Consider the following 23,185-nt stretch of genomic DNA (forward strand, 5'->3'; position numbering starts at 1 on the left):
TTTATCCGGTGGGTAATGGGGGCGGGACCAGATAAGCCTCGGCTTCTCCCGCGTTCCCTTTCGGCCATGTGTGTTGTATTATTTGAACAAAGTGTGATGATGATGATGATTTAACAGACATGCCCGAAATGAATAAATAAACATTCAGAATCCTTTAACAGGTCAATTGCAACACTAGTATCTGGAATGTCGTCCCATAGAACATGCGCCACTAATAATTTCCTCAAAAACAGATATATAAACAGGAAATTAGCTCTTTAAGGTGAATGAGTGTTTGGCCCTTAAAAGGGCCGTTGTAGTATTTAAGTAGCGGGTCGTGTTTATCCACCGAAGCCGTACAGGGTGCGTCCCTGCCTCTTCAGAGCGTAGACCACATCCATGGCGGTGACGGTCTTCCTCTTGGCGTGCTCGGTGTAGGTGACGGCGTCACGGATAACGTTCTCCAGGAAGACCTTCAACACGCCGCGGGTCTCCTCGTAGATCAGACCGGAGATACGCTTCACTCCGCCACGGCGAGCCAGACGGCGGATAGCGGGCTTGGTGATTCCCTGGATGTTATCACGGAGGACTTTACGGTGACGCTTGGCGCCTCCTTTACCGAGTCCCTTACCGCCTTTGCCTCTTCCACTCATTTTCACTAGTCAATGTAGACAATGATACAGACCGCTGGTCTCCCTTCTTTTTAAATCCTGCCAGAGGACGTGATTGAAAGAGAGGCAGGACAGCTTTCTTTAGATTTTTATGGCGGTGGATAATGAACTCGTTGGTATATTAGCGCCCCCTACTGCCAACAGTATTAGTCGGTCTCTTGATTACAGTCCAGTATAATATCAGTGGCAGCTGTCCTCTATGTAAAATACAATTATATAGTCTGGTTTTGCATCCCTCTTCGTCAGTTTGAGTTCAAATTAAACAAAACATATGAAATGATCAGTCATGTCTGTATTTGAGATGATTGATTGTTCATCAACTGACTGAGCCGCTGTCTCCTTGTCCTAAATTCACAGTGACAGCAAAAATCATTGACTTTTTTATTTTTTTTTAATTTATTTATTTATAACCTTTATTTAAACTCGGGAATATATTGAGGAGCAATCTCATTTGCAATATAGCTGAGATAAAAACACAAAACATTTTTGGACAACACAAAACATTTGAAAAATACATAAGAAAATCTGAAATATCAGAAGAGTAAAGTGACACAGAATAATGAAGACAGAGAACAAGGAGAATAGAGCAGGTCCAAGGATTGATCCTTGAGGTACACCTTTCCTAATATGAATAAAGTCCGACTTAATATTTCCGATAGTCACGCATTGCTGTCTGTCTGTGAGGTAACTATGGAACCATTTAAAAGATATTTTATCAAAACCGATATTGAGAAGTTTGGTTAAGAGCAGTTCATGATCAACTGTATCGAAGGCCTTTGAGAGGTTATTGGCTCATTTATTTACCGGTTGAGTCGTCGACATTCCACACTCATTGAATTCCACGATTAAATGGAGACAACCAGTAGGCTACAGCATGTCATTATTAACCAGCAGTCAGTGATGGTCAAACTTTCTTTTAAATATATGTTTAAAATACAGTTCATATATGTATTTGTTTTAACCAATAAGGAAATAAGAGGCATTGACTTTATCATGGAGGAAGTAAAGGGTAAATGTTATTTTGTGAAACTGCAGGTCCAGAATAAGAGACACTTTCAGCTGGCAATTTACAAGAAATGACAAGAGTGAATTTCAAAAAACATTTTACAGAGCTTAAACATTGTCCTTCATCTTATTAGATATTGCAAAACATGCATTTCCAATATGATATTATACAGCAGTCAATTACAATGTTGTTTTAATTATGTAGTTATTCATCTTGGTGCCTCAATAACAAAACGTCCAGATGGGATTAAATCCACAACAGACAGACATTTATCTAGTTATGGGAAGATTCGGTTACAGGTACAATTTAGAGGACACACGTACTGATTATTTTGAAATTGACAACTTTAAATCTAATAATTTCTTCCAACTATTCATAAACATTCAACTTATTTAACTTATTTATCAATGGTTTCGTAACTTCTTTAGAATTGAGGTTAGGCCGTGTTTTAGATGACAACTAAAAATCTCTTCTTGTGTTTTCAACTCCTTGTTCCAATGTTGGATTCAAAAAGATAGATCTCACTAATGTTAAAATGTGTTGGCTGTAGAAGAATGAGCCTCTTCATGAGATTCATGTGAAGGAGATTGGGCCCTTAGGGTACTCATGAACTGTGAACCAGTGACCTTTTATAGTTTCACTCAATGGCTTTGGCACAATTCTCAAATGATAGGGCGTATTTTCCAGATGTTCATTGATTAGATAAGACCAGGTGTAATCCAGATAACAGGTTTATAGAGTATCGTTTTAAACTTTGCATACAATTAGACACAAATACATATACTGTATCAGATATTTAATGAAAAATAGTGTAATTGTGAACCAGGAGGGTTAAATTTACCATTTTAATAAATTGTGCTCATTTGTATTCAGTGTTGAGGATCAGAACAGTCTGTAGGCAGTTGTGTTAACTAGGTAAGAAGTGGACCTGGTATCATTGTCTAGTAAACTTAGTGTTACAGCATAGGAAGGAGCTCTCAGAGAAGAGTGAGGTGGCTCTTAAAAGAGCCGTTGTGTTTATTCTTTCACTACAGGAAATACATACTTGAAATAGAATGACTATTAAGTTTCACGAAAGAATGAGCTCTTTTTGAGAAAGTGTTTGGCTCTTAAAAGAGCCGTTTTGGGGTTCTGGTTTCCAGCAGTCAGCAGGTCTCCAGGTTTACTTGGACTTGGCGGCCTTCTCGGTCTTCTTGGGCAGCAGAACAGCCTGGATGTTGGGCAGCACGCCGCCCTGAGCGATGGTCACTCCGCCCAGCAGCTTGTTGAGCTCCTCGTCGTTGCGGACAGCCAGCTGCAGGTGACGGGGGATGATCCGGGTCTTCTTGTTGTCGCGGGCAGCGTTTCCAGCCAACTCCAGGATCTCAGCGGTCAGGTACTCCAGCACCGCCGCCAGGTAGACGGGGGCTCCGGCACCAACACGCTGAGCATAGTTCCCTTTACGGAGATGTCTGTGGACACGGCCGACCGGGAACTGGAGCCCAGCGCGGGAGGAGCGGGTCTTGGCCTTCGCCCTGGCCTTTCCGCCGGTTTTGCCTCGTCCACTCATTATTAGATGCTTTCTGGAGTCGGGACTCAAAGAATGTGTCGCTCTACCGGCGAATCTCTCTTTTATGTGTCCGCTGAGCGCGCGAGCCTGTTCGTGACAGTGACAGACCAATCAGCAAAGAGGCTTCCACTCTGAGTTTAGGCGGAGAGTTTGAAAAGACTTCCCGCCAATGAGCTGCTGAGATTGGGGCGGTGGGTCGCTCCTCGAGGCGGCGCTGAGCTCCACGAGGAGCCCTCCACCAATCAGGAGCCGGAGGTCTGAACAGCGTCACCGTTTCACAGCCGGTCCCACAGTTTAAGAGCAGCGAGTCTCTCCGTTCATCGTATATTTCTCCCGACCAGAGAAAGAAGAAGTCATGGCTAGAACCAAGCAGACAGCCCGTAAATCCACCGGCGGCAAAGCCCCCAGGAAGCAGCTGGCCACCAAGGCTGCCCGTAAGAGCGCCCCGGCCACCGGCGGCGTGAAGAAGCCTCACCGTTACAGGCCCGGTACCGTCGCTCTCAGGGAGATCCGTCGCTACCAGAAATCCACCGAGCTGCTGATCCGCAAGCTGCCCTTCCAGCGTCTGGTCAGAGAGATCGCTCAGGACTTCAAGACCGACCTGCGCTTCCAGAGCTCCGCTGTTATGGCTCTGCAGGAGTCCAGCGAGGCTTACCTGGTCGGCCTGTTCGAGGACACCAACCTGTGCGCCATCCACGCCAAGAGGGTCACCATCATGCCCAAGGACATCCAGCTGGCCCGTCGCATCCGCGGAGAGCGAGCTTAACCTGTCTGCTGTTAAACCAACACAACGGCTCTTTTAAGAGCCACCTCACTCTTCTCTGAGAGCTCCTTCCTATGCTGAATACACTAATTTTGCTATCCTTGATAACTTAATACTATATAAATGTTTTAATGTATCTAAATTACATAATAGAAACTCATTTCTGTAGCGCAATTTGTTCTATTAGTGACATAATGTGTCTCATTAAAATAAAAAAGATGCATATGTAGCGGGGTCTAATCTGCGTTGTGTCTGGCTCAAGGTAGGACAGGACGACCACGTGGATTCAAACACATTTATTGCTCCTGCATGAAAACGGCAAAGCACAGTGGTTTTCTTCACAAGAATTACTGCGCCTTCTCCCATTGAATCCAGAGAACAAGAGACCGTTGCTATTCCGGAAACAGTCATCTCCGTGCAATGGAAGAATCCATTAAACGAATTTCTCTTTAACACGTACTAGCCACCCAAAACTACAACACATGGGTTCAATGTGATTCAAAATAAAGAAAATAATTTACTTTTACATTTTTAACAACTGAATAGCTCCAATAAAATAAATATAAAAATGCGGAAGTTACCCACCCTTTCTAAAGTGCCGCATTTCAAAATAAAAGTTCTTGAAGCACGTCTTGATTCTTATCAAAATAAAACTGATTGTTATAATCTAGGGTAACAACATCTCCATGCTACACATAGATCCCAGCATCAGCATGGATTCAGCACCATGGACAGAGACGTTCATGAAGAATAAAATATGTTAAGTAAATAAGGTGGATGGGAGAAACACTGCCTGTATACGCTGTATAAACACACCTTGCTATTACATGCTGGACTGTCTCAGGGGCATCCCGGTCTACATCTGGTCTCTTGTCTGGCGTGGTAGACCAGGGTCAAATAGAGAAAGTGATTCTCTGTCTGTCCAGTAGGTGACAGCAGAGCACTTTCTAACAGACTGGTATAGAGCCGTTTTAACCCAGAGTTGTTGAGACAATTCAGTCTGGACCAAAGTGGAGGCCATGTTGATAAAAGAATTAAAAGACCTTTAGAGTGACCTTTTCTTGTGACCAGCAGTGGGCCTCATCAACAAGATTCGGGACCCCCACTGACAGACTCTAACCCCCCACCCAGTAACTACATGTTACACTAACACACATCCTGGACTATTATCCCTGATCATTGCACATATCATCATCTCTTTATATATTGTATATATACTGTGAACTTGCACATCCAGTTTTGTTATTTTTTGCACTCCCTGCACAAACTGCACTGCCTCAAAACAGTTATATTGTACATACTTGTTTATGTTATATGTTATAGTGTCTCTTATATATTTTTTAGTGTAAATTACTATTCCAGTACTTTTTCTCTTTTTCATTACATGTTTATTGTATGCACCAAACACAACCAAGACAAATTCCTTGCAAGTGAAGTGGCAACAAATCTGATTCTCATTCTGATTCTGATTAATAACGCTGTCTAATCGGCATGTTGATATGCCAAACGGATAGATTGGACACATTTAAACTCATTTGTGAACAAGATGGGAGAGAAAGCGGCCTTTTGTGTCTTCGTAGAAAAAGTCTGAGATCTTTGATATCAGTTTATGAAAATTTGAGGCAAAAACATTTTTGTGTTCATATTTTTGTTCAGCATAAGAAGCTATTTCAGACAACATAACAGACGAATGCCAAAGCTGTTCCTTTGATTTTAACCAGTCAATAAGCATCTGTAGCTTTATAGCTACTTATTTTTGTTATGCTGATTACATATTTTCACATCCAACTCATGTAGAGACTTCTAGTTTGGGATGCTGTAGGCACTGTGGTTGGTGTTTGGTTCAGGATTTACAAGTTAATGATAGGTGTAATTGTAATCGTTCAAAAGTTTGCACCATTTTTTTCATGTATCTGAAAGGCAGGTGGTTTCCAGAATGATGACTGGAAAATAGTTACAGGTCACATTATGTGGCAATTGCGATATTTGCTCTATGAAAAGAAGAACTAGCGTGGTCCCAGACTTCCAGTCGGTGCCTGCATCTTCTATCTGTTCAGTGAACACTACACATGCAAACAAACCCGACCGACCCCCACCGTCGACTTCCACCCGTCAACACACACAGCAACCAAGAGCCCAATGTTCCAGAGGGGATGTAACACTCACTTTAAACTCTGAAACTCAGTCACACATGATTGATGGCACAGACGACTGTAGGCCAAACCAGGACAACATTTCCCATTTCAGAAGATTGTCCCAGTTTGTTTATGTTTTGGTTTTGTATGTTTTATTCGATTTGTTTTCAAGAAGGTAATAAGTGTCCCAGCGGATTGAAGGTTGAAAACTTTGAGCCAGTTGGTAACATTTTATTATTGTACAATGGGGAGCTTTGCTCCATTATATCTACATTAATGTTCTATTTACTTTAACACTGTTGATTATGTGAGCCATACCGTTACACTGACTCCTGCCTAGCACTGCTAGTTCACTTGACCATAGATTACCATACTCATGAACACCTGCACGGTGGTGTAGTGGGTAGCACTCTCGCCTCACAGCAAGAGCTCCGTGTTTGATTCCCGGGTTCCTTCTGTGTGGAGTTTGCATGTTCTCCCTGTGTGAACGTGGGTTCTCTCCGGGTTCACCGGCTTCGTCCCACAGTCCAAAGACATTCAAGATGGGGATAGCCACCTGTCCGACGAATTAAAGGCCACGATTCATACAGCTGTCATTTTAACGTTTATTTCTCTCTCTGCTCCTTAGCAGACACAGTGAAAACTATAAAATAAAACAAGACGCACAAATAACATTTAAACATATGTCCAGCCGTTTCAAAGCCTCTTAATAAAGTGTCAATTTTCAGACAGGCCTATACACGTGATTATCTTAAATCTTCAAAATATACAGTACAAGTGCACACGAAATATCTCACACAAATATGGAATCAAATTAAATTACAATGAATATAATATTACCGTGTGCACCTCTCGAACCGTGCAGAATAATTAAAGTTTGTGGCTGTGCGTTCCTTCTCTGTCGCCATGATGGGTCTCTCTGCCGCCATGCTTAGCTTACATCCCATAATGCAAAAACACATATGACTCCTCAAACTCTTGAATCGGCATTATTTAAACAGTTTACACCAACAGTCTGGATTTCAAAATCAAGTTATCCTTTTGCATTCTTACAACATATTAATAAAATATCAACAGAAAAATGTCTCTCAGGCAGTTACAAAGGGGATAGGTTCATTGATGACTCTAAATGTCCCGTAGGTGTGAATGTGAGAGTGAATGGTTGTCTGTCTCTACATGTCGGCCCTGTGATAGACTGGTTACCTGTCCAGGTGAACCCTGCCTTCGCCCAATGACAGCTGTTTTCAAACAGAAAAAGTCCTTGAGCTCTTGGTTTTACTTAATAATCCAACTCTGAATAAATAGTTAACAGTATGTCGTAGTCCTTCTTCTCTTTAGTCTGTCTTTACAAATCTCAAAAAAACGTACGCACTACATTAGTATATCTATTATAGGCCTATATTCATTAATTAGTAAAATGTTATTTCACACTGATGATTTGACAGCAATGAAAGGTCATGAACCCTAATTATTCTCTTTATTTTTTGTCATCTTTAACAGTTTGAATACACGTTTTCTAGTGTTAGATAGTTCTTTTGTTGGACAACGTTTTGTGTGCATTTTCTAATATTTGTTTAAGTTTTGAATTCACATATTTTGCCAAATTATAATTATAATTAATTTGTACCAATGTCAAAAAGAACTACATTAAATGGCTTAAGTTAAATTTAAGTGGGTTTTTCACAAGTGTATTCGTTTTAGGTGATGTTGAACTGACGTTCAGTGCTCAGTGGTTAACGAGGTGTGAATCTCAACTTCATATTCTTGCCAGTTCATGTGACACAGTATCAATAATTAGATCACGCTCTGGGGGGGAGGGGGCGCGCTTCGGATCCAACCAATCGCGTGAGAGCAACAGCACAGTGATATTTGCATCAAGCGGAAAGAAAAAGAGGAGACTGTGCCTCGTCTCCTCACTCCGCTTCAGGAAAAGTCTCTATAACCAAACATGCCGACAGAACCAACCGTGAAAGCCCCCAAGAAGGGCTCCAAGAAAGCCGTCTCCAAGACTGCCACTAAGACCGGCAAGAAGAGGAGAAAGTCCAGGAAGGAGAGCTACGCCATCTACGTGTACAAAGTGATGAAGCAGGTCCACCCCGACACCGGCATCTCCTCCAAGGCCATGGGCATCATGAACTCCTTCGTGAGCGACATCTTTGAACGCATCGCCGGTGAGGCCTCCCGTCTGGCTCACTACAACAAGCGCTCCACCATCACTTCCAGGGAGATCCAGACCGCCGTCCGCCTGCTGCTGCCCGGGGAGCTGGCTAAGCACGCCGTGTCTGAGGGCACCAAGGCCGTCACCAAGTACACCAGCTCCAAGTAAACGTACTGCTGTTGAACCAACAACCCAAAGGCTCTTTTAAGAGCCACACACTTCTTCTAAAGACGTTTTCCTGTTGCCATGACAACGTAACTCAACTCTGCATAATTGTCCATTTCTTCACATGTACTGAAAAGCAAAGAAATTGAGCTGATTGTCACTATCCCAAGGAGAAAAAGACCATGCAATCAACTTCCTTATTATGTTTATTATAATAATTACTTGCTTTCAAAATTTAATCAAGTGCTGCCAAAGACACAACACAATCCCTGTTAAAATAACATTTCACTATTTCCCAACCAGATTCAAATGAAGACTGTTTTACTTTCATAGTTCCATACACCATAGACTGGTCTCTTCTGTAGTCATTTGTCCACCTTTTTTATTTTATTTACTCTTTTGGTATTTATTCTCTACTATACTACATTTGTTTAAATAAACTTAAAGTAACCACATCATTCAGGGAAAATCTGATTTCAAAAGGACTAAATATTCACTTTGACCATAAATCTAAACTTGCTTACTGGAATATGTGAAATTATGTTTTTCTGCAATATTTACAAATTGTTGAATATATCATTTTTATTTTTTCATTGGATAACTGCTGTTGGATGTGATGATCATACAGCATATGTATATAATTAATTTGTAATACTTATAAAGAGAAATTGGTATTTAGCATATATACACATGTGAGTAAAGCACAACTTAAAAGTGGATAATTGTAGATATAGCCATTAAATTCTAAGTTAAAAGCGAGAACTGTGTATGAACATATATCAGCACAATGTATAGTCTTCATGGGGTTTTTTTCCTGTAGATAGTAGATTTTTTTTCCAGCTCGTATATCAAGCTACTGAGTTTTCAAATTGTTGTATTTTACCCAGCAGGCAAAGACGCTTTGACTTAATCATCTAAGTACTTCTTCCACAAATCCTCAACTTCCAGGTTGTGAAGCGCTGCTGGTCGACTTTTCTTCCGGTTCTTGTAACACAATGGTCACTTTTTGGGCGGGCAGAGGCGCTCAGAGGCCAACCAATCGCGTGAGAGCAACAGCACAGTGATATTTGCATCAAGCGGAAAGAAAAGGAGGAGACTGTGCCTCGTGTCCTCACTCCGCTCCAGGAAACGTCTCTACAGCCAAACATGCCGGCAGAACCAACCGTGAAAGCGCCCAAGAAGGGCTCCAAGAAAGCCGTCTCCAAGACCGCCACTAAGACCGGCAAGAAGAGGAGAAAGTCCAGGAAGGAGAGCTACGCCATCTACGTGTACAAGGTGATGAAGCAGGTCCACCCCGACACCGGCATCTCCTCCAAGGCCATGGGCATCATGAACTCCTTCGTGAGCGACATCTTTGAACGCATCGCCGGTGAGGCCTCCCGTCTGGCTCACTACAACAAGCGCTCCACCATCACTTCCAGGGAGATCCAGACCGCCGTCCGCCTGCTGCTGCCCGGGGAGCTGGCTAAGCACGCCGTGTCTGAGGGCACCAAGGCCGTCACCAAGTACACCAGCTCCAAGTAAACGTACTGCTGTTGAACCAACAACCCAAAAGGCTCTTTTAAGAGCCACCCACTTCTTCTAAAGACGTTTCCTAATTACATATTTCATAGACCTTAAAAGTTGAGCCGCCTAATACATTAAGTACCTTAATGGTAACGTTTTATGTTGAGCTAATGCTAGCTAGCTTTGTAGCTTCTTTGCTAGCTTGCTACCGGTCATGCTGAGCTAATGCTACTGTATTGCTGACGCACTATCTCGCTTTGGGTCTGCAGTAATCCTTATTTTTCTTATTTCGGTAAGTCATTTCTGCTCTCTGAGCAGTTGTACAGAAAGTTTAACACATCACTGTCATTGTCTGCTTTTTATACCAGTTGGGCTTAATTACTAATAATGGGCTTATTAATTGTGTTTACATATTGTCTTGTTCTGTCTTGTGGAACATAAGTTGAGCCAACACACGACGTGCTGCTAACTATATTTTTATTCACCACTTCGGGAACATACAGCAGTCTGCATCCTGTCTGCAGTAGAACTAGGAAGTAAAGAAAAACACACGTCACCTGTACCAATCACATTCATGTATACTTCAAGGACCGGTCGGAAATCGTATTCTCTGAGAATATTACACATGTTGTTGCATGAAACCTCCGAAGCCTAGCTTTGTACATTACAATGCGTTATGTTGCCTTTCATGGACTAATAGCATTCCATATCTCATTCATAGTGAAGGGTTTATTATTAATAAAATGCGATTTCTATTCAGAAATGGTTTAATGTTCATAAATGAATGCTTATTTCATGCTGGTTTTGAATCATTATTGTAAATGTAAAATAAAATAGCTCTCATCTAGGAAGTCAAACATAATATTCCCACTATACGATCACGTGTTATGGTATGAATGTTGCATTAATGGCAAAGAATGAAAGCCGGAGACCCGAACGCTTTCATTGTGTGCTGCTGCTTTTTATACCATATTAAAGAGTAAACCAGAGTGAGAACCTGTGTAGCGCTGACGTTCTCCTTACACCACACACGGACACAGTCTGTAACACTATGATGACAAATAAATGATATATAATTATGATGCGATAAACAATTAATTAATCTATCCATCTAATATAAATCAGAGTTCAGAGTTGCTTCTTGGGCAATAAATATACTCCCCGTCGGGGAATCGAACGCCGGTCTTCCACGTGACAGGCGGAGATACTGTCCACTATACTAACGAGGAAGTGCAACACTAGCTGTCATCATCGTTATAACGCATGTATTACGCTGTTGTTACGGTATTTGTGTTGTTTGGTGTGACGTAGTTTAAGAGTGGATTTACATCCGATGACCCCAACTATCATGTTTGGCAGCATATTGTGTTCCAAAATTACAAATGATCATGTTCGTCTAAGTGCTGTGCCGTCGTCCACCGGCACCGACGGGGGCACAATCCTGGGGGTTTGGGGTTGGTAGGTCCTCCATCTCTCCGAGAACGTCATTGGTGGCGACGTAACGAGTATGCGGTAATGCACTGTTTTCCACCACGTCCTCAGACAGGAGTTATACAGCGAGGAGCCTGGCTGTGGACGATACATCACTCTCATCACCACCCCTCAACACCTGGACCAACAAGCATCACTTCTAAGTCAAATTCTCACCCAAGCCAGAGAGGAAACCATATCCCTACAATCTGCAAAACCACAGAAACAGACATTACCTGCTCACCTCCTCCAACTCATCAGGCACAAAAGGAAGCTGCGACGAGATTTCATCAGGTTCAGGTCACCCCACATCAAAACTGAACTAAACAGACTGCAAAGCACTATCAAAACACAACTCACCCTCCACCGACAGAGAACATGGAACACATTCTACAGAAAACTCGACCAAGACACAACCCCGGACATTCTGGCAAAAAATAAAGAACCTAAACGGAGACCCAGAGACCAATAACACACCACCACTTAAATCATCAGGAACAATAATCAATAACAACACCGAAAAGGCCACACTCTTCCGAAAACACCTGGAAAACATTCACTCTTGCCCAACAGACCCCCATTTTGACAATGAGTGGAAAGATGTGGTTGATAATGAAATAGCAAAACACAACATAAAACAGACAAACACTGCCAACTTCACTACAGAGCACCAACCCCTCACAAAACCAGTCACCATGCCGGAAATACAACTGCACCTAAAGAAAATGAAAAACAAAGCACCAGGAGAAGATAATGTCGACACCACACTAATAAAACAAGCACCAGCCACCTACCTTCAGCACCTTGGACAACTCTTCTCCACCTGCCTCTCCACTGGTCCTTTCCCCTCACCATGGAAAGTTGCATTAGTCATCATGATTCATAAACCCGGAAAAGATCCACACAACACCACAAGTTACCGCCCCATAAGCCTTCTCAGTCACATAGGGAAATTATTTGAAAGAATCCTCACCTCACGTCTCACCAACCACATCGACTCAATGGGTCTCCTGGGAATTCACCAAGCCGGTTTCAGGAAAGGGAGAGCAACCACAGACAACATTCTCAGACTATCAGAAGACATCCACAGAAACTTCAACAAAAAAGAAATAACCCTGGCAATATTCTTCGACATTGAAAAAGCATTCGACAAAGTATGGCACAACGGACTCAAATACAGACTACTGGACACCAACCTCAAACTGCCACAACCCACCCAATCCATCATTTCAAGCTTTCTGGATAACCGTCAAATCAAAGTTAAAGTTGCTTCCACCATCTCAACATCTTTCACCCCCCAAGCAGGAGTTCCACAGGGTGCAGTTCTGAGCCCACTATTATTCCTCATACATTTCTGACATCTACTACCCCCCAGCCACCATAGCCAAAGTCTCACAGTTTGCAGATGACCTCTGTTACTGGTCCAGCTCAAAACGCCCACACCTAGCAGCTAAGAAACTCCAAACATGCATCGTTGAAATAGAAACCTGGACAAACATGTGGAGAATCAAACTGAACCCTGTTAAGACCCAATGCATCCTCTTCACCAAAAACCCACACCTGCAGACCAACAACATCAACTCAACAATCACCAAATCAATACCAGCAAAGACGCAACGTTCCTTGGTGTAACATTTCAAAACAATATGACCTGGACCAAACACATCAATAACCTGGAACAAAAAGCAAACAACAGACTCAACCACCTCAAAGCCCTCTGTGGAAAACATGGCACATCACCATCAACAGTCATTAAAGTTTACCTGGCATACATCAGACCACTCTTTGAATACTCCGTCCCCGCCTGGATCACCCTCTCTGACAACAGCTACAACGACTACAAGTCATTCAAAACACAGCACTAAAACTGGCTCACAGACTCCCATTTTAATCAGCAACCATTACATCCACACCATAACCGGCATTCAGACTGTCAGAAAGAGACACCAAGTCATAGCACGGAAATACATGAGAACAGCAATAAACAACCCTTCACTTCAGAAAACCATACAGGAAGCACACACCATAGTTGATACCCCCATGTCATTCATGCTGCAGCTGGCCAAAGACCCCCACTCACAGACCCCCCAAAGCTCCCAGAACTGAATTAATGAACTTGTAGATCACTTCTCCTAACATCACACCACATGCAAACACACACACACACACACACACACACACACAGTAATGTAAATAACATGCACACACGGTGTTTGGTTTATTGTTATTTTTATTTGTTTATTTGTGCCTTGGTCTTCATGTGTTAAAACCTCACGAGTCCTTTGCCTCGTCCCACCTCTCCGCCCCCTCCTGACATCAAAAATGATGGGTAGAAAAGGGCACAAGCCCTGAGCTATCCCTCCAGGATCATGACTGTTTAGCTTAGCTTAGTGGACAATATTCAGTTGATTTACATTGACTAGTGAAAATGAGTGGAAGAGGCAAAGGCGGTAAGGGACTCGGTAAAGGAGGCGCCAAGCGTCACCAGTCCTCCGTGATAACATCCAGGGAATCACCAAGCCCGCTATTCACCGTCTGGCTCGCCGTGGTGGAGTGAAGCGTATCTCCGGTCTGATCTACGAGGAGACCCGCGGCGTGTTGAAGGTCTTCCTGGAGAACGTCATCCGTGACGCCGTCACCTACACCAAGCACGCCAAGAGGAAGACCGTGACCGCCATGGATGTGGTCCACGCTCTGAAGAGGCAGGGACGCACCCTGTACGGCTTCGGTGGATAAACACGACCTTCTACTTAAACACGACCAAAGGCCCTTTTAAGGGCCAAACACTCGACTTAAAGAGCTTATTTCCGTACAGAATCACTTTATATTCTGGTGTATGTATGGCTTTATTTTAAACATGTTGTACTATATATGCATATACACTAAACAAAAATATAAACGCAACACTTTTGTTTTTGCTCCCATTTTTCATGAGATGGACTTATAGATCTAAAATTCATTCCAGATACATAATATTACCATTTCTCTCAAACATTGTTCACAAATCTGTCTAAATGTGTGATAGTGAGCACTTCTGCTTTGCTGAGATAATCCATCCCACCTCACAGGTGTGCCACATCAAGATGCTGATCTGACATCATGATTAGTGCACAGGTGTACCTTATACTGCCCACAATAAAAGGCCACTCTGAAATGTGCAGTTTTGTCTCACAGCAAAATGCCACAGATGCCACAAGCATTGAGGGAGCGTGCAATTGGCATGCTGACAGCAGGAATGTCAACCAGATCTGTTGCTCGTGCATTGAATGTTCATTTCTCCACCATAAGCCGTCTCCAAAGGCGTTTCAGAGAATATGGCAGTACATCCAACCGGCCTCACAACCGCAGACCACGTGTAACCACACCAGCCCAGGACCTCCACATCCAGCAGGTTCACCTCCAAGATCGTCTGAGACCAGCCACTCAGACAGCTGCTGAAACAATTGGTTTGCATAACCAAACAATTTCTGCACAAACTGTCAGAAACCGTCTCAGGGAAGCTCAACTGCATGCTCGTCGTCCTCATCGGGGTCTTGACCTGACTCCAGCTCGTCGCCGTAACAGACTTGAGTGGGCAAATGCTCACATTCGATGGCGTCTGGCACGTTGGAGAGGTGTTCTCTTCACGGATGAATCTCGGTTTACATTGTTCAGGGCAGATGTCAGACAGCGTGTGTGGCGTCGTGTGGGTGAGAGCTTTGCTGATGTCAATGTTGTGGATCGAGTGGCCCATGGTGGTGGTGGGGTTATGGTATGGGCAGGCATCTGTTATGGACGAAGAACACAGGTGCATTTTATTGATGGCATTTTGAATGCACAGAGATACCGTGATGAGATCCTGAGGCCCATTGTTGTGCCATACATCCATGAACATCACCTCATGTTTCAGCAAGATAATGCACGGCCCCATGTTGCAAGGATCTGTACACAATTCTTGGAAGCTGAAAATGTCCCAGTTCTTGCATGGCCAGCATACTCACCGGACATGTCACCCATTGAGCATATTTGGGATGTGCTTGACCGGCGTATACGACAGCGTATACCAGTTCCCACTAATATCCAGCAACTTCGCACAGCCATTGAAGAGGAGTGGACCAACATTCCACAGGCCACATTTGACAATCTGATAAACTCTATGCGAAGAAGATGTGTTGCACTGCATGAGGCAAATGGTGGTCACACCAGATACTGACTGGTTCTGAGTCCCCAGACCCCCAATAAAGCAAAAAAATGCACATTTCAGGGTGGCCTTTTATTGTGGACAGTCTAAGGCACACCTGTGCACTAATCATGATGTCAGATCAGCATCTTGATGTGGCACACCTGTGAGGTGGGATGGATTATCTCAGCAAAGCAGAAGTGCTCACTATCACACATTTAGACTGATTTGTGAACAATGTTTGAGAGAAATGGTAATATTGTCTATCTGGAATTAATTTTAGATCTTTAAGTCCATCTCATGAAAAATGGGAGCAAAAACAAAAGTGTTGCGTTTATATTTTTGTTGAGTGTACATGAGGTGGTAAAACACCCGTTGTATTATGAAACAATGTTCAGGCTGCAGAATTGTAATTTAATTGGACACAGGGAACGGCCATCTGTTAAATATCAATTGGGACAAAATGAATAACCTTAGTGATGTGACACAGCTCTCATCAGTGTATGTATATATATATATATATATATATATATATATATATATATATATATATATATATATATATATAAATATAAATATAAATATAAAAATACAGACCATGGCCTTGGATGGTTGTATATAAGTAATGTGTAAAACTCAGACTTGGTATAATCTAGTCATCTCATATTTGATCATATTTCCATATACTAATTCATGTTAAAGCTTACTTTGGCTCTCATCTTTCCCCCATCTCTAATTTTCAGACACTTTGACTACATTATAGTTAAAACCAGTATTTTAATTTACCATTATAAGATAAGATTTTATTCATCCCGCAAGACAGTGAAGATAAGGATAATCAATAATAAACAATATACATTAACAAGAAAAGAACATTATAAAAACGATATTAACACTAAGACTATGTAAAGAAAGCTAAATAGAGTAGAATGTATAGTGAACATAATAGACAATTTCCAGAATATATACAGAATTCCACACAGCAGCAATAAAAACTGATTTAATCTAGCTACAAATGTCTTTTGGTTCTTAATACCTGACAAATTAATATAGCTTTAACATTATGAAGCTGACGGATCAGGTTGTATTTTGTCTGGTTCATTCAAGATTATTAGACTATTCTGGGTCAGAATCTTCCCTCCACTGATGGCTATGATGAACATAAAAGTTTTCAGTGATTTATTATCATACATAATAATACATAAAATACATAAATAATATATAAAATAACTGCTGTTTGACATTTTGACATAATTGCTATTGTTCAATAAATGTGTCTAGTTTTTCTTGTGTATCATAAGTGGACTACAGCTGCATCCCTGTTTCATAATGACAACCAATCCTTGAATTCTGCACCGACATGTGTTTCTATGAACCAGTGATACTGCATTCAAAGCCACTGCTGTTTTCTCAGACGAGTGATGTTTATTAGTCAGTGTTTTTTAAAAATCATTAACAGTAGAATGATGAACTTTATATTTAAGGTTTTGATCATAAAACATAAATATTTGTTTGACCTTTAATGAAAATTCTCTAATTCTCTATAATTGTTATTGTTTTATCAAATGTGTTTTTTTCCCGTGTTTCATAAATGGACTACGAATGCATCTCATTGTGGATCCCTGTTTCATAATGACATGAATTAAAACTTGAATTCTGCACCATGTGTTTCAATGAACCAGTGATACTACATTCAAAGCTACTTGCAGCTTCCCCAGACAAATTATGTTAATTAGTCAGTATTTCTTTTGTCAATAACAGTAGAATAATTAACTATTTATATTAAACGCATTGATCAAGAGAGGAGATGTCCACAGTCAAAATGAGCAGCTCTGATAGGAAGTCTGAGTAAACTGCACCAGAAGCCCCGACCAGCATCAGTGTGTTTGCTGCTCCCGGAATAACTTCACTTTATGACAAAATAATCAACGTTAGATGGATGTTTTTACATCGAGTCCCTGAACAAACATGTGGACCAGCTGGGAAACAGGTTTTGATGGAGCTCAGGTTGATTTTAAATCATTTTAGGAGAGAAAGAAGTGGGAAAAGTCAGTGAAGAGTGCTGCTCATGGCGGTGAGTAGGTGAGGTTTGGAGGCTCCCCAAACTAAAAGCAGAGAGCATCAGATCTCTACATGACTTTAATATGAAGAGACACAAGTCTGCTATCGGCTCCCTTCACTGTCAGCCTTCAGCTCTTCTCCCACGTTTAGTTTTCACTCTTTTATCGGTGAAGAGAAACACAAGTGAGCCGACTTTCAGACCGCACAGAGCAGCCACGGGCCGGGTTGAGTCTCCACGGTTCTCATGGTGTATTTAAGTCCAGCCCCCAGCCCCGGAGAATCCAACAGTCCGGTCAGACTCTCGTTCTCGTTCGTAGAAACACAACTCTAATAGAAAATGGCAGAAGAAGCTCCAGCTCCAGCCGTCGCGCCGGCAAAAGCCGCCAAGAAGAAGGTGACCAAGCCGAGGCCGGCTGGTCCCGGCGTCGCCGACCTCATCGTCAAAGCTGTGGCCGCGTCCAAGGAGCGGAGCGGCGTGTCTCTGGCCGCCGTCAAGAAGGCTCTGGCTGCCGGAGGCTACGATGTGGAGAAGAACAACTCCCGCGTCAAAACCGCCATCAAGGCTCTGGTCGCTAAGGAGACTCTGGTCCAGACCAAGGGGACCGGCGCCTCCGGCTCCTTCAAGATGAACAAGAAGGTTGCCGAGAAGCCGGAGAAGAAAGCCGTTGCTAAACCCAAGAAGGCCGCAGCCAAGAAACCCGCAGCGGCCAAGAAGCCCAAGGCGGCGGCAGCGAAGAAGCCGGCAGTCGCTAAGAAATCCCCGAAGAAGGCGAAGAAGCCCGTAGCTGCCAAGAAACCCGCCGCCAAGAGCCCCAAGAAGGCCACTAAGAGCCCCAAGAAAGCTACCAAGAGCCCCAAGAAGGTGGTGAAAAAGGCCGCCGCAGCTAAGAAGTCCCCCGCTAAGAGGGTTGCCAAGCCCAAAGCGAAGAAAGCAGCACCCAAGAAGAAGTAAGCTGTTCTCAGTCTGGTGGACCAGCGCTCCGACAAAAAGGCTCTTTTAAGAGCCACCACACCGTCCATAAAGAGCTTTATCCTATTCTTATATTGTTTTATTATTATTATTATTATTATTATTATTATTATAACCTTTATTTAACCAGGTTTGTCCCATTGAGATCCAAGATATCTTTTGCAAGAGAGACCTTGCCAAGAATGTAAAGGCAGCATGTAAAGTTACAAACACATCATCACATTAATCATGGACAAAAATACGCAAGAGAATTTACAAGATTGGTCAAACATTTGCAATCAAATAAAACATTTACACTCCTGAAGCCTGGATGTAATGGAATTTATCAAGGACTTAAATACATTGAGACATACCAGATTTTGGAGTTTGAGCTCTGAATGCAAATTGTTCCATGTACTCGGAGCAGAAAATCTAAAAGCTTTTTCCCCATTTCTGTTCTGACCTTAGGAACAGTAAAATGATAAACGTCCTGAGAGCGGAGACTATAGGTACTACTATTCAAAATTAAAAGGGATGATACATCGTTACATAACATTAAGACTGTGTACTATTACTTTAAATGGAGGAATGCATTTTTAAATCCATACATGTAAAAATACTTTAGCTCAATCTACTAGTATAAAATGTGACAGCTACTTTATATCGACAGTGTATGTTTTTATAAACCCAGCTTTATATCTATATCTATATATATATTATCAGTTTTAATTGGTCAACAAAGAACTAATAAGACATTCTCAACATTGTCATATTTAATATTGGCTTAATTCCTGCACCTTACCAACACCATACTACTCCATTAAGATGATTATATTACTTTACTATGTATAGATGTAAAATTAGAGGAGGTAACTACAAAGGAGTAACCATACATATATCGTTTTGTGCAAAAGGCCATTTTCTAATTATCATATTGTGTATACTTTGCCCAGTGACAGAGCATATAAACGGCCTTTGCTGTAGCTGTAAAGTTGCTTTAAGTGGTGATATGAGACATTAAATCACAAAATGAATCTCAAGTGAATGTAAAAAATGTATATCCCTGGAAGTCTTTACATCCATTTAGTCAGAAAGCTGAGACACTGGTATAATAGCACAACAGTATAAAACCAAATGTTTAAATTTAACTCCAAAGACTAAAACCTTTCTATTATACTTGTTTCTTTTATTTTTGTATTTGTCCAGCTTTTCATGAAAAAGTGTTTTTGAGTATCGATAAAAGCACTACGTCCTATGAATTATTTTCATATAAACATATTATACAGTCAAAATATAATTTTCAAAACATACATTCCATAAAAATATATATTTAGTAAATAAAAAATATACTTTACAGTACAAATACTCAAACAGAAAAAGTTTCAGTGATAGTTATCGACTGATATTTATCTTTGATGACAAGGAAAAGAACATATTGAATTGGATTTGTTATGATTATAATCTTGAGGACAATGGATTCATCCTGTTCTTGACTGTTCTTATTTTTTTTGTTCTTGAAAATGGTTTTCATTTTGAAAGCTTTTGATTAACAAACAATACATTTGACATTGCTATGTAAATGTGGAGGACATATCCATCCATGTTGAAAATGTTTATAAATTAAATAACAAAACTCAAACACATACACCTGTAGTCCACAGTTGTGTGTAGGGGGGTTCCTGGGTCAAGTACCAAACGTACATTGGCTGTTATTGTTGCTATAGTTAACCTTCTAAATTTTTATTTATTTTGAAGGAAACGGATGTCCCAAACACAGTTTTAATGGGGATGAGTGTCTCCCTGGGATTTGGTTAAACTGTAAGGTAGTAGAAAACATGTTTCCCTGTTGAAGTCTTCATGTTGTTTATTTTCTATTGGATCGATAATATACTGTCAACCACGTCATGCAGCAAGCCTTTCAGCATGGACATGGTCATACTATTGTCATACTAATCAATGCGTTTTAGTAGTGAGAGGAATGAGCTCTTTTTGAGAAAGTGTTTGGCTCTTAAAAGAGCCGTTTGGGGGTTCTGGTTTCCAGCAGTCAGCAGGTCTCCGGGTTTACTTGGACTTGGCGGCCTTCTCGGTCTTCTTGGGCAGCAGAACAGCCTGGATGTTGGGCAGCACGCCGCCCTGAGCGATGGTCACTCCGCCCAGCAGCTTGTTGAGCTCCTCGTCGTTGCGGACAGCCAGCTGCAGGTGACGGGGGATGATTCGGGTCTTCTTGTTGTCGCGGGCAGCGTTTCCAGCCAACTCCAGGATCTCAGCGGTCAGGTACTCCAGCACCGCCGCCAGGTAGACGGGGGCTCCGGCACCAACACGCTGAGCATAGTTCCCTTTACGGAGATGTCTGTGGACACGGCCGACCGGGAACTGGAGCCCAGCGCGGGAGGAGCGGGTCTTGGCCTTCGCCCTGGCCTTTCCGCCGGTTTTGCCTCTTCCACTCATTATTAGATGCTTTCTGGAGTCGGGACTCTAAGACTGTGTCGCTCTACCGGCGAATCTCTGTTTTATGTGTCCGCTGAGCGCGCGAGCCTGTTAGTGACAGTGACAGACCAATCAGGAAAGAGGCTTCCACTCTGAGTTTAGGCGGAGAGTTTGGAAAGACTTCCCGCCAATGAGCTGCTGAGATTGGGGCGGTGGGTCGCTCCTCGAGGCGGCGCTGAGCTCCACGAGGAGCCCCCCACCAATCAGGAGCCGGAGGTCTGAACAGCGTCACCGTTTCACAGCCGGTCCCACAGTTTAAGAGCAGCGAGTCTCTCCGTTCATCGTATATTTCTCCCGACCAGAGAAAGAAGAAGTCATGGCTAGAACCAAGCAGACGGCCCGTAAATCCACCGGCGGCAAAGCCCCCAGGAAGCAGCTGGCCACCAAGGCTGCCCGTAAGAGCGCCCCGGCCACCGGCGGCGTGAAGAAGCCTCACCGTTACAGGCCCGGTACCGTCGCTCTCAGGGAGATCCGTCGCTACCAGAAATCCACCGAGCTGCTGATCCGTAAGCTGCCCTTCCAGCGTCTGGTCAGAGAGATCGCTCAGGACTTCAAGACCGACCTGCGCTTCCAGAGCTCCGCTGTTATGGCTCTGCAGGAGTCCAGCGAGGCTTACCTGGTCGGCCTGTTCGAGGACACCAACCTGTGCGCCATCCACGCCAAGAGGGTCACCATCATGCCCAAGGACATCCAGCTGGCCCGTCGCATCCGCGGAGAGCGAGCTTAACCTGTCTGCTGTTCAACCAACACAACGGCTCTTTTAAGAGCCACCTCACTCTTCTCTGGAGATCACATTCCTATGCTGAATACACATACATAATTTGTCTATCCTTGATAACTTAATAGCCTACAATATAAATGTTTTAATGTATCTAAATTACATAATACAAACCCATTCATGTAGCACAATTTGTTCTATTAGTGACATAATGTGTTATTTGTGTAAAATTAAAATAAAAAAGCTGCATAGATCCCAGCATCAGCATGGATTCAGCACCATGGACAGAGACGTTCATGAAGAATAAAATATGTTGAGTAAATAAGGTGGATGGGAGAAACACTGCCTGTATACACTGTATAAACACACATTGCTATTACATGTTGACAGGGATCCTGGTCTACATCTGGTCTCTTCTCTGGCGTGGTAGACCAGGGTCAAGTTAGAGAAAGTGATATTCTGTCTGTCCAGTAGGTGACAGCAGAGCACTTTCTAACAGACTGGTATAGAGCCGTTTTAACCCAGAGTTGTTGAGACAATTCAGTCTGGACCAAAGTGGAGGCACACCTGTGCATTAATAACGCTGTCTAATCGGCATGAAGATATGCCAAAAGGATGGATTAGACACAAATTTAAACTAATTTGTGAACAAGATCGGATAGAAATAGGCTTTTTCTGTGTTCATAGAAAAAGTCTGAGATATTCGATGTCAGCTCATGAAATTTGGAGCAAAATTGTTGTTTATATTTTTGTTCAGTGTAAGAAGCCATATAAGACAACATAACAGATGAATGCCAAAGCTGTTCGTTTGATTTTAACGATACAAAAAGCATCTGTAGCTTTATAGCTACTTATTTTTGTTATGCTGATTACATATTTTCACATCCAACTCATGTAGAGACTTCTAGTTTGGGATGCTGTAGGCACTGTGGTTGGTGTTTGGTTCAGGATTTACAAGTTAATGATAGGTGTAACATCTTATATCTGTTCAGTGATTCCAGTGAATGACTCACAGTTGCTCAAATTGCATAATAATTAGTTTACTCCACCACTACTGGTGGTCAAGAGATAACACAGGTTTACTCAGAGTTGAGGAAGTCAACTTAAAACAGAGAGCAGATGAACAGGAACAGGCAGACAGGTCAATCTTTTTTCTACAAGGTGTGGATTCCAGGAAACAAGGTGTCGTGTTGCCATGGAGCTGGGACCAGCTCGTGCAACAAAGAAGGGAGGATTAAAATCTAAACCACAGTTCCTCCCCAATTTGTTAGCTCAAAAGTAGATAACACTTTGCTGCAAGAAATTGTGCATCTTTTTCTGGGCCATTGGTTGCAGTTTACATCCTATAGTTGCTTATTTGATGCCTGCGATTTTTCAAACAGAAAAAGTCCTTGAGCTCTTGATTTTAC

At 42.4% G+C, this 23,185-nt stretch overlaps 3 protein-coding genes and 6 pseudogenes across 9 annotated transcripts; 6 read left to right on the forward strand and 3 right to left on the reverse strand.

Annotated features, from left to right (window-relative positions):
* Positions 1-319: 319 nt before the first annotated feature.
* Positions 320-633, reverse strand: LOC311018404 (histone H4). The gene has a single exon (XM_084017349.1). It carries the CDS (start codon positions 630-632, stop codon positions 321-323), a length of 312 nt encoding a protein of 103 aa, XP_083873475.1. The 5' UTR covers position 633; the 3' UTR covers position 320.
* A 2,184-nt stretch (positions 634-2,817) lies between these two features.
* On the reverse strand, positions 2,818-3,212 carry LOC311018542 (histone H2A pseudogene; annotated as a pseudogene). The gene has a single exon. The product of its transcript is annotated as a histone H2A pseudogene (transcript).
* Positions 3,213-3,493: 281 nt separating this feature from the next.
* On the forward strand, positions 3,494-4,018 carry LOC311018586 (histone H3.2). Its single transcript, XM_084017614.1, has one exon. The coding sequence runs from the start codon at positions 3,561-3,563 to the stop codon at positions 3,969-3,971; it is 411 nt and encodes a 136-aa protein (XP_083873740.1). The 5' UTR covers positions 3,494-3,560; the 3' UTR covers positions 3,972-4,018.
* A 4,033-nt stretch (positions 4,019-8,051) lies between these two features.
* On the forward strand, positions 8,052-8,439 carry LOC311018572 (histone H2B pseudogene; annotated as a pseudogene). The gene has a single exon. The product of its transcript is annotated as a histone H2B pseudogene (transcript).
* A 1,115-nt stretch (positions 8,440-9,554) lies between these two features.
* LOC311018065 (histone H2B pseudogene) lies at positions 9,555-10,726 on the forward strand (annotated as a pseudogene). Its single transcript has one exon. The product of its transcript is annotated as a histone H2B pseudogene (transcript).
* Positions 10,727-13,830: 3,104 nt separating this feature from the next.
* LOC311018664 (histone H4 pseudogene) lies at positions 13,831-14,138 on the forward strand (annotated as a pseudogene). Its single transcript has one exon. The product of its transcript is annotated as a histone H4 pseudogene (transcript).
* A 3,810-nt stretch (positions 14,139-17,948) lies between these two features.
* LOC311018637 (histone H1 pseudogene) lies at positions 17,949-18,651 on the forward strand (annotated as a pseudogene). Its single transcript has one exon. The product of its transcript is annotated as a histone H1 pseudogene (transcript).
* A 1,955-nt stretch (positions 18,652-20,606) lies between these two features.
* LOC311018647 (histone H2A pseudogene) lies at positions 20,607-21,037 on the reverse strand (annotated as a pseudogene). The gene has a single exon. The product of its transcript is annotated as a histone H2A pseudogene (transcript).
* Positions 21,038-21,329: 292 nt separating this feature from the next.
* On the forward strand, positions 21,330-21,785 carry LOC311018646 (histone H3.2; the record flags this gene model as incomplete). Its single annotated transcript, XM_084017676.1, has 1 exon — positions 21,330-21,785. The coding sequence occupies exon 1, from the start codon at positions 21,375-21,377 to the stop codon at positions 21,783-21,785; it is 411 nt and encodes a 136-aa protein (XP_083873802.1). The 5' UTR covers positions 21,330-21,374.
* Positions 21,786-23,185: the final 1,400 nt, after the last annotated feature.

The sequence above is a fragment of the Eutrigla gurnardus genome, assembly GCF_963514095.1.
Source record: "Eutrigla gurnardus genome assembly, chromosome: 9".
Taxonomy (NCBI): Eukaryota; Metazoa; Chordata; class Actinopteri; order Perciformes; family Triglidae; genus Eutrigla; species Eutrigla gurnardus.

Coding starts and splice junctions, on each gene's coding strand:
- LOC311018404 (XM_084017349.1), bottom strand. CDS start 632: ATGAGTGGAAGAGGCAAAGGCGGTAAGGGACTCGGTAAAGGAGGCGCC.
- LOC311018586 (XM_084017614.1), top strand. CDS start 3,561: ATGGCTAGAACCAAGCAGACAGCCCGTAAATCCACCGGCGGCAAAGCC.